Source organism: Taeniopygia guttata, chromosome Z, assembly GCF_048771995.1.
Source record: "Taeniopygia guttata chromosome Z, bTaeGut7.mat, whole genome shotgun sequence".
NCBI lineage: Eukaryota > Metazoa > Chordata > Aves > Passeriformes > Estrildidae > Taeniopygia > Taeniopygia guttata.
This window is the reverse complement of record NC_133063.1, coordinates 81,750,657-81,766,602: the sequence shown is the minus strand read 5'-3', so window position 1 is coordinate 81,766,602 and position 15,946 is coordinate 81,750,657. Positions and strand designations below refer to the sequence as shown.

The following is a 15,946-nucleotide window of genomic DNA, read 5'->3' as shown; positions in this document are numbered from 1 at the left end:
AGTTCAGAGTCAATTTTGACTCTTCATATGTCACTTTCAGAAAAACGTAACGTAAAAGCACTACTGTGACACACACACTTGCAAATGCCAGCATCTAAACACCTGGAAGTGCTTTTCCTCTTAATCTTAGGGGGCAGGCAAGAGCCAGCATGGCTCATTTTAACATAAATAAATACACTTCAATTCAGTGAATTATTAAATGTTTATTATGCAAGCAAGAGAAACTGTCCACAAATAGTAAGTTACTGTACGGCTGTAAGTACAATACTTCCAAAGCAGTTCTGATACTTCATATACGGTATTAAAAGGCTACAGTTTTTACTATGAAATCTCAGGTATTTCAAAATACTCTACATGCACAATTTGTTTCTGTATTAAAAACCTTATACTTAACTGAGGATATTTAGTGCTTTAGAAAATGCACCTTTAACTAAGATCAGCCAATGAGAAGTTTCTGTTTCCTGCAGGCTAAAACATGATGGGTCGTTGAGTTCTGCCTTTCTCTCCAACTTCTTACAATCTTGTAAACTACATTTTTTGAAAGCTTTCATTTGGCAAGTGTATTTATTTCTTTTCTAGGACTTTATATGTCCTAGAGCAAAAGACCCATGTATTACAATGTCAGAACCTTCTCCACATTAGTGCTACCCAAATAAAAATCACAACACAAACAGAAACAAACCCCACTAAATTAACCAAGACCCGTTCCCCCCTCCCCGCAAAAACTGATGTTTACATTCTAATTCTGGTAGTAGGCATCGAGCTGTCCTTACCCCAAGACTCCACGAGTGCAAACAATCCTGTGTGTGTGTGTGGGCACCGCTGTGCTTTTCCTCTATCCCCGTGGTGCCACAGAGCCGGCACTGCGTGACCCGGGAGCAGCAGCCCCGCGAGGTGCCAGCCCCGGGCACGGCACAGCACAGCCGGGCTGGGACAGGAGAACCCGGGACAGAGCAGAGCCAGCCCTGACACCGCCTGGGACAGAGCAGAGCCAGCCCTGACACTGCCCCGGGACAGAGCAGAACCAGCCCTGACACTGCCCTGGGACAGAGCAGAGCCAGCCCTGACGCCGCCTGGGACAGAGCAGAACCAGCCCTGACACCGCCCTGGGACAGAGCAGAACCAGCCCTGACACTGCCCTGGGACAGAGCAGAGCCAGCCCTGACGCCGCCTGGGACAGAGCAGAACCAGCCCTGACACCGCCTGGGACAGAGCAGAGCCAGCCCTGACAGTGCCCTGGGACAGAGCAGAGCCAGCCCCGACACCGCCTGGGAGAGAGCAGAGCCAGAACCAGCCCCGACACTGCCCTGGGACAGAGCAGAACCAGCCCTGACACTGCCCCGGGACAGAGCAGAACCAGCCCTGACAGTGCCTGGGACAGAGCAGAACCAGCCCTGACACCGCCCTGGGACAGAGCAGAACCAGCCCTGACACCGCCTGGGAGAGAGCAGAGCCAGAACCAGCCCCGACACCGCCCCAGGACAGAGCAGAACCAGCCCTGACACCGCCCTGGGAAAGCAGAACCAGAACCAGCCCTGACAGTGCCCTGGGACAGAGCAGAACCAGCCGTGATACCGCCTGGGACAGAGCAGAGCCAGAACCAGCCCCGACACCGCCCTGACACCGCCCCGGCTCCTGTGGCCGCCGCCACATCCCTGTGGGGCTCCGTGGTTGTGCCACGAGTGAGAAACGCCGTGGAATTTATCCAGCGCTGCCACACCGGGTCACAGACACCCCTGGTGTGAGCCACCCCTCTGCCAGCACAGTCCATCCCCCGTGGAAATGTTCCCTTACGGTTGTTTCACAGTTTTATACACTTCTCAAGGTCGAGCATTCAACTTTTGAAACACAACTAGAAGATAAACTTTTTTTTTTGTTTGACTACCTAGAAATAACCTGAAGCTCACCAACACATAACTTCATTGTTTCAGTAATGCTACTGAGAGAGAACTGAAAACACTTGCACCACCACATGACCGTGAGGCATGTCAGCTGTAAGCCACTGAGAAGTGAACTTCGCAGGTAAAACACGGTAAAGCCTTCATGGAAAACTTCCAAGTTTGTTGAAAAGGAGTAATCAGTCGAATGACCAAAATCTAAGACTACCTACTTACTCTAACTCAAACTTATTACAAATGTCATCAGAAAAACTAAGTAACGTTTCTACAGCATACATGTACTGATTCTGTCGTTTTATGCATCTGCTGGACACGCTACAGGAGCATCAAGGTGACCAAAGCCCTCCACCAGGTGAGCTGCCAGCCAGCCACAGGTGCTGTGGAGGAGCGGTGACACACCTGTCACACACCTGTCACTTCGGGTAATGGTCCTCTGCACAGGGTGAGTGTCCAAAGCTCAGCACAATACTGGTGTAAAACACAGCGTATCATGAGGTAGAATCAAAAAGGTAACACTCAGTGCATATTCACAGGCATAGCGTTACAGTCACTAGGGATCCACCAGTCTGAGGAGGTTCTGACAGCAAAAACAAAAACAGCCTTGGAAACAGACAGACCCACCCAAGAACCGCCTCGGTCCTGTGGGTGCTCCTTCACCTCCAAAACAAACACTGTGCAAGCCCAGAGAACGCCAAGGTTCTCTCAAGTGTCCCTGCAGTCCCTTCCATGATGTGTGATAAAACATTAAATAAGGTGAGAAAACAGTAGCCTGGCAGTGGGACAGCAAATGCCTGGGGAAAAGCTGCTGCAGTCCTGGGCAGGACCTGGGCTTTTTTTCCCCAAACAGCCTGGCCCATACAAACTCCTGGTAGCTCTTCCTTTGCATAAAAATCGTGTATCCCATTCTTGTTCCCAAGTTTCCTGCACACTTCGCTCCCAGGGCGTTGAGCCACACCAAGGGAAGCACTGAGCGCTTTCCCAGCGCTGCAGACCCACCTGCCCAGTGTGCAGGCTCAGGCCAGCAGAAGGGGTGTTAGCCGCCACAGTACCTACACTCGAAATTGAAGGCTTCATATTACCAAAGAAATCCTCCAAAAGAGGAAACTTGGGATTTTCTTCTCTCATAATGCAGAGAAGGTTTAAGTTTCAATGATTTCTGCACCCACACCAGGGTATACTACCCACATAAACACAAAGCTACAGGAGGGTCCTCAGGCTTACCTTTCCAGCTCTCTCACATCCATAAATGTTGTCTTTATCCCCAAACACATTTTGCAAAAGGCTTTGTAAGAGTCAGCTTTGAACAAGTGTGCTCTGCTGAGCCAGAGAGAGTGTACCTGAACACCAGCAGGTGACAGTCCTTTCAGGTAAAGTTCCCTGCTGAACTTAGAGTGTGACTAGTCTGCAAAACTGCAGTGAAATACTAAAAAACCCTCATCTTGGAACATGTAAGTGATGAAAACATTATCAACTGATATGGATGCACAACACCTGTGCATTTACAAGGTTAGCTCTATTAACTCTAGGGCTGAAGTCTGGCATTCATACTCTGGGTGTGACCACACAATCACAGAATCCCCTGAGCTGGAGGGACCCACAGATCAGCCAGTCCCACCCCTGCCCTGCACAGACCCCCCCCAGATCCCCCCTGGGCGTCCCTGGAGCGCTGCCCAAACCCTCCTGGAGCTCTGGCAGCCTCAGGACCGTGCCCACTCCCTGGGCAGCCTGGGCAGTGCCAGCACCTCTGGGGAAGAGCCTTTCCCAAAATCCAGCCCGAGCTGCCCTGGCCCAGCCCCAGCCCTGCCCTGGCTGCTGTCACGGCAGTGAGGAGACCAGAGCTGCCCCTCCACTCCCCACAGGAGGATGTTCAAGAGCACCATGAGATCTCATCTCAGACTCCTCCCAGCTCCAAAGGCGATCTCAGCTGCTCCTCACACAGCTTCCCCTCCAGACCCTCTCAGGGTGAGCACTGCAGTGTTCCACACCTGATGATAAGCCTGCTTAGAGCCAGGTAGATCCCACTGATAACAGGTTTGCTTTTAATGCCCTCCCAAACTGACAGCACATGTGAAGAAAGGCTCACCTGGCAATATTAGGGACACATCCAAATTAATTTCTCCACAGCCAGAGTGTAGGCCAAGTGTGTGTGGAAAAACAGCCAGGTGGGAAACACCCAAACATCAGCGAGAAGCCAGCATGATTCAGATGTGGGATGATGTGGCCAGCCCCCTGCGACAGACGCCTGGCAGAGGGCCCAGAGCTGCCCTGCTGCACGAACCCAGAGAGATCCCCGGGGCCAGGGTCCTCCCTAGTGCTGAGGGGTGGGCTCAGGGGGAGCCTGCCATGCAGGGGTGGGCCTGGGGGGCCTCCAGTGGCCCCTGCCAGCCTAAGCCACACCAGGACTTATCCTTCTAGCCAATGACAACCACATTAACATAGAAATGAAAGCAAAATTCATTTTTCTTTTCTTTTTTTTTTTTTTTTGGTGAGAGTAACTAACCGTGTTGCTTATGTAGACAAGCAGGCCGTATCTACTGATCACCACAGAGTTGCTTCAGTGACAGAAGAGGAAGCAGAGGTGAGGCAGTCCAGCTCCTCCTGGGCACCCTGCCCGTCCGTGCTGCTCCGACAGCCCATGGGAGCCGCGCCGAAGGAATCGATCAAGTACCAGGGTACAAACACAGCAGGACAGCAGCCCGGTGGCATGGGATCAGCAGGAGCACAGGTCTGCTGGGCTGTGGGCTCACGGAGGCAGGACCGAGATCTGCTCGCTGCTGGCCTGGAAAATCCTCGCACGGCGCGTCCCGAGACCGCGGCAGCCGCCACCTCCTCGCACCGGGAGGTTGGGAGGAGCGCGCTTCACTCGGCGCACGTGGAACCCACGAACGTCCATCCGCAGGGCCGCGGCCGTGCCTAGAACTTTGGCTGGTACAGGGAGACGCGTCCGCTAAGGCACCCCGAGGCGATCTGACAGTGCGTGGGGGAGAACTTGGTGGTGAGCACCACGTCGTTGTGGGAGTAGAGCGAGCGGATCTCGCGCAGCGGGCTGGCCTCCCGCGGCAGGCAGTCCACCAGCTCGCTGCACTGCGCGTCGAAGCCCAGCAGGCGGATGCCGAAGCCGTGCGGGGACGAGATCATGCGGCCGTCGGGGCTGAAGCACAGCTCCTTGATGTAGCCCCGGCCCACGTTGGCCTCCTCGATGCAGTGCGTCAGGCGCAGGGAGCAGCGCGGCGACACGGGGCGCACCGGGGCTCCTTCCTGGAATTCATAGACACAAGTCCACTAAAGGGAGAGGCAGAGAAAGGGACACTGAAAGAGAAGTAAAGCACTGCCAACACACATTCCCTCCCCCTGCAGCAGGTAAAGCGCAGCAGGGCGATGCTCCTGCTGGCCTGCTCCCCAAGGAGCACGCAGAGCACCTGCCCAGCACCTCCCTCCCTGTGAGCCACCCAAGCAAAGCGCTGCCCCGCCTTACAGCCGCTCTTCTCATTAAATGTGCTAGGTATGACCTTCCCAATCTACTCTCATCTGCAGAGAGCAAAGCCTAACCCTCTGGCCACGCACCTGCTCTAATTTAGTAAATACTGAAATTAAATCTATAAACTCAGATTCAGCTGACTGTAACTCACTGGCATTTTATGCCTTTGACTTCAAAAGGAATGGAATCTTGAAGCAAGCAGGTAACACATTTTTGAAGGAAGGTTATGAACACCTTTACAGCCAGTTTGTTATTTCTGACACACATTAAGGATCCCTGTCATTTCATTATTTAATATCAGAACAAATGTAAAAAGTTTAAAGCTTGTTGATTCCACTTCAGCTCCAAGACAAGCATTCCTAACTCTGTCTCATGCACACTTCTGAAATAACCACAACACAAAAAGTACCACTGAATATTAATAAAACAGAGTAAAGCAGACTCTAGGACTAAGAGAAATTATAACTCAGTCAATCATCAGTACCAACTGACCCAACGTAACATTTTGCATGTTACAAAAATTCTGTGCTGTGCAGCAGTTTCCTTGTTGCAGAACCAGCATTAAAATTTATGACCAATCTGCCAAGCTTCCACTCAGTCCTCTACAAATGTGTAAAGCGTTACCATTACAAAGGGTGACCTTCTTCAACAACAACAAAAAAATCCCAAATAAATACACAGAGACAAAAAAAAAAAATCCCACCAAACCCAAATGAACCTCGATTTACATCAGCAATCAAAGTAACTAAAACTTTATTATTGGTCCAGTACTATTCTCTACTGTTGGTGAAGTTAGAGGAGCAGAATGTGCAGCTTGCAGCTGAACTGTCTTAGCTGGTCTTACAACTTCCTGCATCAAGGAAAAGGCCTGAAGCAGGTTCTACCAGGAAGATTACTTAAAAAAGAAAAATAAAGCAAACCCAAAAGCACATATTTTAAAGAAGAAGAGAAAGCAATGTGTTACCTCCTGGTCATCTGTGTTGCTGGAGCACCGCAGCAGCGTGGCCCAGCCCTTGGGGTGCAGCTGCAGCGACGTGATGCAGTTCCCACGGTCTCTTTCTCCAGGAACCTCTGGTGTTAACACCTCGAGGCTGTTTCTAGGTGATCCCCCTGCAAGGGAATTAACTGTGAGTCCCCGTGAACTCCACACAATGACTTCACCTCTCCCACCAGCCCTGCTGCTGACATGGGGTCAGGCCTGCAGCAGCTGCACAGGACAGAGCTCCCTGTCAGGACAGGGGAACTCAGAGGGGCACAGGAACCCTGAGCCAGCACCCACGGGCTCAGCCCTCACTTCAAACAGCTCCTTTTTATGAAATCTGAGTGCCAAGACCTGCACTCAGCCCACCACACTGACAACTACATCACCCTTCCACGCTTATGCTCTTCCTTAGTATTACAGCAAAATCTAAAGGCTGAGGGTTTTATAAGAATTGATGATCCCCAAGCTTGTATGATGTGCTGTCCAAATTCCTCCCAACACTTCCCCTCACTCCCAGGTCAATCACGCCCTGGCACCCAGGTAAGCCTCCTCTCAGCAGTGTGCTTCAGCATCTCACAACCATGAGTAGCTAAAAATTAACATTATAGTTCTTTGAAATTGCAAGGGATGCACTGAGTGTTCACCCACTTGCCAAATTCACGCTGATTCTCTGGATTTTTCCCTAAAAGATCATTCACACAAACTTTGTTCACAGGAAAACACAAGGAAAAGGGAGCACCTCCATGCAACAGCAATGCATTGACATAAAATACAGATGTTTCATTTTACCAGATTTCTGAGACATAAAAGCTGATTAGATCCCCAGGCTCTGGTGTACAATGAGATTTTATTGGTTTAACAGAAGTCTCAGCAACACCATTCTTTAAAAACCACAGGACAAAATATTAGTTTCTTCACTCTCGTACCCTGGCCTCTTTTGGGTTCAGTAAATCAAAGTCCAGGATTTCTTTTCATTTATCTTTTTGTTTAGTGATCTTTTCCTACCTTCTCGCTGGGAGGGCCGTGACAAGGTTTTCTCCGAGGGCGGCCCTGAGTTGTTCTGGTGGCACGGTGAACCCACAGCTCGAGGGCCAGAGGAGCCTGACGACGTGATGTCTGCAAACACAGCAGCCAGGTGAGCCCACAGGTAGCCCAGCACACGTGGGCTGCAGGCCAGGAGCGCCCCACAGGACACCCCACAGCACAGGAGCTGCCACGCCTCACCTGAGCTCGACGTGGTCCTCCTGGCCCGCAAGATCGGGTAGCTGCCAACCTCTAGGGACTTGTTCAGGTCCAGGTCGTGCAAAATCAGAAGGTAACCGGAGGAGGTGGAGATCAGCATTTTGGAACAGTCTGGTGTCAGCCTCATTCGCATCAGAAAGCGGGTGTGAAAGAACTTCTTGTGGGGACAGCCATCCTCTGTGCACCTGGACAGCAAGACAAGCATGGGAGGAGCAGCGGTCAGCTCCATGCAAGGCCCTGATGGTGTCCACAGGGGTCCAGCACCATTCACTGATCACCCCAAAACCTTCCTTTCAAGTGCTTTTTAATGGAATGGCACAACTACAGCAGTGAGGACAGAACTCTTCCAGAAGGAAGAGTGGTGTTCTGGCACAGCAGAGAGAGAAGCTCCTTTCCAGCCATCTCTGCTGCCACAGAGGCAATGCACGCCCTTGGCAAGGGCTACAGACTGGTCCCAGTGCTCCAGAACACACGGCAGCCCCGCTCTGGGAGGCAGGCTCTGCCTCCTGCACAGAACGCCTGGTGTGCCTGTCCTGGTGCCTGTGCTGGTGTACCTGTGCCAGTGCCGGTGTGCCTGTGCCGGTGTACCTGTCCTGGTGTGCCTGTCCCATGTCCCTGTGCCGGTGTGAGTGTGCCGGTGTGCCTGTGCCGGTGTAGCTGGGCCAGTGCCGGTGTGCCTGTGCCGGTGTGCCTGTGCCGGTGTGCCTGTGCCAGTGTGCCTGTGTGCCTGTCCCGGTGTGCCTGTCCTGGTGTGCCTGTGCCGGTGTGCCTGTGCCGGTGTGCCTGTGCCAGTGTAACTGTGCTGGTGTAACTGTGCCAGTGTAGCTGTGCTGGTGTGCCTGTGCCAGTGTGCCTGTGTGCCTGTGCCACTGTGCCTGTGCCAGTGTAACTGTCCCGGTGTGCCTGTCCTGGTGTGCCTGTCCCGGTGTGCCTGTGCCGGTGTACGTGTCCTGTTGTGCCTGTCCCAGTGTGTCTGTGCCGGTGTAGCTGTGCCGGTGTGCCTGTGCCGGTGTGCCTGTGCCAGTGTAACTGTGCTGGCATAACTGTGCCAGTGTAGCTGTGCTGGTGTGCCTGTCCCGGTGTGCCTGTGCCGGTGTGCCTGTGCCAGTATAACTGTCCCGGTGTACGTATCCTGGTGTGCCTGTCCCAGTGTGCCTGTCCCGGTGTACGTGTCCTGTTGTGCCTGTCCCAGTGTGTCTGTGCCGGTGTGCCTGTGCCGGTGTAACTGTGCCGGTGTAGCTGTGCTGGTGTGCCTGTGCCAGTGTAACTGTGCTGATGTAACTGTGCCAGTGTAGCTGTGCTGGTGTGCCTGTGCCAGTGTGCCTGTCCCAGTGTGTCTGTGTGCCTGTCCCGGTGTAAGTATCCTGTTGCACCTGTCCCGCCGTGCCTGTCCCGGTGTGCCGCAGCAGAGTCACGGGGCAGCGCAGTACCTGTTGGTGTCCCAGATGATGACGTTGCCGTCGAAGCCCGAGGTGACCAGCAGCCTGGTGTTGGTGTCGTACTCGATGTTCTTGACCCAGCTGGTGTGGCCGTGCAGCGTGCACACTTTGGTGTTGAGCTTCCTCAGGTCCCAGAGCGCGATGGTGGTGTCGTCGGAGCACGTGGCGAACAGCCGGTTATCCAGGAACCTGCGGGGTTGGAACGTGCTCAGGGCGCCCTGCAGGGGCTGGGCAGGACAGCAAGGCACCACGGAGCCGAGGGAGCAGCCACAGACAGCCACGCACGAGCGCTGAGCTCAGCGCGGAGCCTGCGCCGCCGCAGCTCAGCTGCGAGCAGAACTGCGGGGCCACGAACCAGCCGCGCCCCTGGAGCAGCACACCAGCAAGCACGCAGGCACAGCACCAGTCTGGCTCAGTTTGGGGCTTTCTGGGGGCCTGTGTGCTGAGGAAGTGCGTGCCAGCCACACCCAGAGCAGCTCATGCTCAGAAGGACCCCACGGTAACTCGGTCTGCTCCCCCTCTGCACAGCTCTCGGCTCGCTGGGGCTGGAGCAGCACAGCCAGGAAATTAACTGAACAAACAGAGTCTGGAGCTTACTGAAGCAAATGTCAGCCTTTCCAAACACACCGAGTGAGGATGAGGCCCTGTTTGAGCACACACCAACACACGTTACTTGATTCAGTGAGAAAATGAACGGGTGAAATCACGGGGTTTGCAGTGTGCAGATCAAAGGGGAGCATCACTGGAACTCAGACATGCCTTCGGTTTCACGAGGACAGGGCACACTGGCTCATGTTTGGAATTCTTTCCATGGGGCACTCAATTAAGAAAAGCCCCACCTGAGGTAAAAGGAACAAGACTCCCATTCAAAACACACAGTAAAAACCTGCAGGCCCAGAGCCATACCACACAAAACAGGCAACAACAACCAACTACAAACTCCCAAACTCTGGTAAACAGTAAGCAGTTTTGGTGCTGAGCACAAGGATTGTCCGCAGTGCTGCAGTAACTGAAATCCTGCTCATTAACCTGAACAAGGCTCCAGGCAATGCTGCAGACACTGTGTGCAGAACAGACTTGTGTCAGACAGACACACATTTTAATCCAGCTTTAATGACAAATATCCAGCTGATGTGAAACATCAGTCTTTCTCAACAGAACAACCCGCTTGTGAAAAACATCAACTTATCTGATGGGCACAGCACCCCACATCGTATTTGGCTCTTCTGAGTGAAAACACTTGGAATTTTCTACAGTTTTCTTGGGGTTTTTTGTTTGGGTTTAGCTCTTGTTTGAAGTTTTTTATTGCTTTGTAGTTGGTTGCTGTTTTGGGGCTTCGGAGCGGGCTTTTCTTGCTTTGAGAATCTGAGTGACGAGCAGCTGCAATATTGCTAGAAGACAGCTTAAATTCACACCTCAAAATCTATTCCCAGAACCAGAAGAACTTAAAACCTCTGAATTTAAAAGGAAGGATACTACATGATAAGAACAGTGATGGATTTAGAGTCATGCTCTTGCTGTTTCCAGCTCTATCACGAGAAAGTGGCAGAGTAAGATTTAAGCTACAATGCCTAGGTATAGGCTGAGTTGTGTCAGAACGTCCCTCCTGACCCACCTGATGTTATTTACACAGTCTTCGTGAGCTTCAGAGAGAGTCTTGATGTGCTTTGAAGAGATTGGGTCAAAGAGCAGGACCTCAGTCTGTTCACAGGCCATGGTCAGCACGGAGCTGCAGGGAGCAGAACAGAAAACTCCACATTTGTGTTGGGTTTTGCCCTCCAGCACAGACTCTCTGTGCCACCCGGGCCCTCTGCCCAACCCTCCAGGGCGTCTGAGACAGGAAAGTAACACTGAGTCAAAGGTCTGAAACGTAAACGTTAGGGAATGTAGAGATTTTAGAGGAGCTAAGATTTTAGTTAGAGATAAGCCTTACTAGAGTTAATTAAAATAAATGAGTAGGCCTTGATGAAGTTAAGAGTTAGTCGTTAACTGATAATTGATTGCTTGTCAGCACAATGTTTAGTTAGCTGGGTTTATAATGAAGAATACACAAACTGATAAATAGCTTTTAGGAACATAAGACAATTGTGGGCCTCCTCTGTTCTGAAACCAACTGAAGACAAGGAATGGGAGTTCTACCAAGAGTTCATTTGTCAGATTGGCACTGAAAAGGTAGAAAGGCCAGAACAAGGAAGAATTCATTTATTTCCTCATTTTGGGACCCCTCCCCATGAAAGGGACACCGACCCATTTCAAGGGACAAACCACACATGCTGAATGGCTTTTGAAATGAGGAATGGGATGTACCAAAATTATGCATATGCATTTGTATTTTGGGTATTCAATACTTGTATGGCTAAAAAGGCTCTGTAATCACTCGGAAGGCATGGTGTGGATTTGGGAGCGACCCCACACACAGTAAACACACTTTCTAACTTTAAACTGTTAGAGAGTTTCTGTCCGTCACGGCTGGATATCGGTACTAGATCAATATCCATATTTCCGTAATAATTCAGAGCAGGAGCTTTGTAAGCACACACTTTCTAACTTTAAACTGTTAGAGAGTTTCTGTCCGTCACAGCCGGATATCGGTACTAGATCAATACCCAGGGTTTTTTTTAATAAATCAGATTTATCTGCAGTACCTATTTTGCCAACCAGCAGGTTTCCCCCAGAGCCGTGCAGAGCACAGTTTACCAGGCGGGCAGCGGCCGGGGCCGGGCGCTGCGGGCAGGGCGGAGGGCGGAGCCCGGCCGCACACCTGGCGGCACACCTGGCGGCACACCTGGCGGCACACCTGGCGGCAGGTGAGGCAGAGCCGCGGGGCGCTGCCGGGCGCTCGGCGGCCCCGGACGGACCCCGCACGCACACCTACCCGTCGGGCGAGTACTCGAGGTTGAAGACGGCGCCGTGCGTGCGGGTGCTGAGGCACACGGAGTCGGCGGGCTGGATGGCGCCGTACAGCCCGGTCATGGCGCCGAACGCCTCCCGCGCCGGGTCCACGGCGGCGCCGCGGCCCAGGCAGCGCCCGCGCAGCCAGGCGAACAGCCCGCCGGGCGCGCCGGGCCCCGCGGCCGCGGGGTCGCCGTGGCGGAGCGGCAGCGGCGGCGGGCCGGGCTCCGGGCGCGGCTCCGGCCCCGGCCCCGGCCCCGGCCCCGGCCCCGGCCCCGGGCCCTTGCTCATGGCGGCGGCGGCGCCGGCCCGCGTCCGCCCCCTGCCGGCCGCGCCGGGCACTGCGCCTGCGCGGCCCCGCCCAACGCCCCGCGCACACCGTGACGTGTGCACCGCCCCGAGTGAGCGCGGAGCCGCCGTGGGCAGCGCCGGGCGGAACGGAACCGGCACCGGCACCAGTGTTGGCATTGATACCGGCACCAGAACCGGCACCGGTACCGGCACTGGCATTGATACCGGCACCGGTACTGGCATTGATACCGGCACCGGTACTGGTACTGGTACTGGCATTGATACCGGCAGCGGTATTGGCATTGATACCGGCACCGGCACCGGTACTGGCATTGATACCGGCACCGGTATAGGCATTGATACCGGCAGCGGTACTGGCATTGATACCGGTACCGGCACTGGCATCAGAACCGGCACCGGCACCGGTACTGGTACTGGCATTGATACCGGCACCGGCACCGGTACTGGCATTGATACCGGCACCAGCACCGGCATCAGAACCGGCACCGGTACCGGCATCGGCATCGGCATTGACACCGGAACCGGCACCGGCACCAGAACCGGCATCGACATCGGCATCGGCATCGACACCAGAACCGGCACCGGCATCAGAACCGGCACCGGCATCGGTATTGGCATTGATACCGGCACCGATACTGGCATCGACGCCGGCATCGGCATTGATACCGGCACCGGCATCAGAACCGGCACCGGCACTGGTATTGGCATTGATACTGGCACCGGCATTAGAACCGGCACTGGCACCAGAACCGGCGCCAGTACCGGCATCGACATCGGCATCGGCATTGACACCGGTACCGGCATCGGCATCGGAACCAGCCCTGCCGCCATGCGCCGGTCCGGGCCGGAACCGGTACTGGTGTTGGCATTGATACTGGCATTGGTACTGGTACCGGCATTGGCATTGGAACCGGCACCGCTATCGGCACCGGTACCGGTACCAGAACTGGCACCAGCACCGTTCTGTGCCGTACAGCCAGTACCGCTGTCCTGTACAGGGGTGTTCGGCCGTGGCGAGCGCTCGGTGCACGGAAGGACAAACGGCCGGGCTGAGCCCCGAGTGCCCCGTGGGGTGTGGGGTGTGCGAGCCCACGGTGGGGACAGCCCTTCAGCCCCACGCCGACGGAATCTGTCACACTGAAATGATCCCGAGAGTGTAAAAGTCTCTGTCTGTCAGCCCCGCTGCCAAAGCAGAAGCCATAATTCGTCTGTGCTGGTTTCAAGGTTGTTTATTCAGTTTATCTCTAACATGTTCTGCTGCCCTGCCGCAGCTCTGTCCTGCAGGGCAGCGTGTGGGACTCTGCCCTCAGTGGGATGGTACAAACATTAAATACCACAAACTACCTGTGCTGGATTTACAATAACGTGCCAATATCTGTCACCTACGTTGGACAGTGTGTCCCCAGCCTGAACCAACAGAAAAATGCCAACACCACAGTGAAACATGGAGGGCATGAAGAAGGAGAAAAGGACAAGACACACCCAATTTCCTCCATCTTGTCCCCTTTGGACCCCTAATCTAGAATCCTAAAATTTTACTTTTGCACCCATGCCACACTAATTATCACTTATATCAAACACTCAGAGCTGGTAATTCATCCTGTAAGATTGAAAACTCTTTTCCATGGACAGAGATCACATACAGTGTCTCTGGGGGCTCTGTCCAGGGGGGTTCCTGACCCCTGCCAGGGTCCCAGGGCAGCCAGGGGGATGTCCTGGATTCCCACACAGGCCCAGCACCCTTTGCTCTCCTACAGACAGATAGCAGCAGGGTTTTTCCAAAACCACCCAGGAAAGGTCAGGGCCCCTCCTCCCCCATAAAAGCCGCTGCTTTAGTGGACTGTGAATATTTTTCCTTAAGTTTTTATAAACGTGCTGACATGATATTTTTATAAACTTCAGTATGTTTTTTTAAGCAGTGTGTCCTGAGAGCGTGGAAGCTCTACTACAACCTGATGGGCAAAGAGGAGTCCTGAGAGGCGTCCCTGGTCTGCTGCCCTGCTGGAGCAGGTGCCAGTGAGGATGGGTCTGCAACAGTCCCAGACCTCGAGCGCCGTGGCAGGACCAGCCCCTCCTCTGCTGTTGGACAATACCTTCTTCTGACCCAGGGATGGGGCAGCTGAGAGGTGTTTTAAAACCTTTTATTCCATTTTCAGTCTCATGAGAAGGGTTATAATACAGATGTTATAATTCACACCATCACAATCAGAAGTTACTATTTTCTAATTACAAACACTAAAGTGTTTCTTGGCCCATCAGCTTTTTGCACACCATGCTGTAGATGCCTTAAAGCCAATCATCTAAAACTGCCCCTCGTGGGTCCCACTGCAATGCATCTTTCATAGCTCTGTTTTTCCAAATTATCCAGTTTTATTTGTAAGTCCACCTTCTGAAACTTGTTTTAGCTCCATTTCTCTCTCAGCAGTATCTGTCCTACTCCGTGGCATTTCTAAGTCAGCATTTCTGGTCTCGAGGCTTGTGTAGGGATGCACACTGTGTGGGCCTTCTGTCAGGCTTTGAGAAATAAAATATTTATTTTGCAATCAAATTCTATCTAGCCAGCCACAAGGAAAGAACAGAGCTGAGCCCGGGGTCGGCACTGGGTGTGCAAAAGAGAAAACCTCAGCCTCAGCAGAGGTTCCCTCTATGCCCACACACCATCCTCCTGGTATGAGCGGTTTTTATAGGGAGAATTCTGCCTGAGGCCATGATTTCGGCGATCAGTCCTTTCTTTCCATTCAGAGTCCCACATATTGATGAGATTTCTTTTCTTGGCGTTGAGGTAGAACAATTCAGTGTCCGGTGTTGATGAATTCTATGATGAAGTTACCCATCTGTGGACAAGCCACATACATTTGCTTGCAAATGAGGTTTCAACATAAACTGAGTTTTACTTATGTGAGGGCAGCTTCTAATATAGACATGTGTTTTCAAAGAAATACTAAATATTACATATACCATATTATAATTGGCGTGAATTACATTCCCCACACATGACACTGGAAGGGGTTTCCAGCAGGTGCTGCCTGCCTCAGAGCCAGCCAGGTGTGTGCTGCACCTGCCTGGACTCCCCGGTTTGGGCTGGCTCACTGCTCCCGACGGGCGCAGGGCTGTGCTCCGCGCTCTGGGCGAGCGTGACACCGGTCAGGTGTGGAGGCTGTGGCTGCTGCTGGCCACTGCCAACCCTGCCAGGGGCTTTCATCTCCTGCCCTGACAGCTGTGGGATTCCTTAAAATCAGAGGGGTTTGGGCACGCTGCAAAAGGCCTCAGAGACAGCAGGATGGTGATGAGAGCTCAGCAGTAGCCATAAGATTTGTCAGCAGAAAAATTATACAAGTAGAAAGAAAGGACAGATAGAACAATGGTCTCTGTGTTAATGCTTGGGTAGAATAACTCCTTAAGGTGCAAAAAGTATATCTGGTGAGATATTAGGAAGTTTTAAGCTTAATAATGGAGCTCTGTGCATTGTATCTTAAGGTTTACAAGCAGGTATTGTATTGGAAATAAGCGAGCATTGTTTTAACCAAAGGTACTGTATTTATAGTGGTTGGATAGAATTAGTGTCAGTGTGCTTTTGCTTTGTGTGACTGGTCAAAAAGCTTTTAAAGTAAGCTGTAACATTAAGTTCTTGTTCTGCTGCTGGGATGTGAGCTGCTGGCACCTTCCCATTGTCATAGCCATGGAATGAGAGTGATGCTAAAAA

The 15,946-nt window shown here is 52.8% G+C and overlaps 1 protein-coding gene and 1 long non-coding RNA gene across 3 annotated transcripts; one reads left to right on the top strand and one right to left on the bottom strand.

The window, feature by feature from the left end:
* Window positions 1-183: 183 nt before the first annotated feature.
* On the bottom strand, window positions 184-12,260 carry DCAF10 (DDB1 and CUL4 associated factor 10). 2 transcript variants are annotated; one of them, XM_030257491.4, is made up of 7 exons: window positions 11,915-12,260; window positions 10,655-10,768; window positions 9,031-9,228; window positions 7,583-7,785; window positions 7,364-7,474; window positions 6,341-6,486; window positions 184-5,180 (listed from the first exon to the last, which is right to left on the bottom strand). In XM_030257491.4, the coding sequence occupies exons 1-7, from the start codon at window positions 12,220-12,222 to the stop codon at window positions 4,812-4,814; spliced, it is 1,449 nt and encodes a 482-aa protein (XP_030113351.4). In that variant the 5' UTR covers window positions 12,223-12,260; the 3' UTR covers window positions 184-4,811. The 2 variants fall into 2 exon arrangements, with proteins under 2 accessions (XP_030113351.4, XP_041567022.2); XM_041711088.2 differs by having other exon boundaries at window positions 184-5,156.
* A 765-nt stretch (window positions 12,261-13,025) lies between these two features.
* On the top strand, window positions 13,026-14,791 carry LOC140681776 (uncharacterized). The gene is made up of 2 exons (XR_012052961.1): window positions 13,026-13,449; window positions 14,163-14,791. It is a non-coding gene; the product is annotated as an uncharacterized lncRNA (long non-coding RNA).
* The last annotated feature ends 1,155 nt before the right edge of the window (window positions 14,792-15,946 follow it).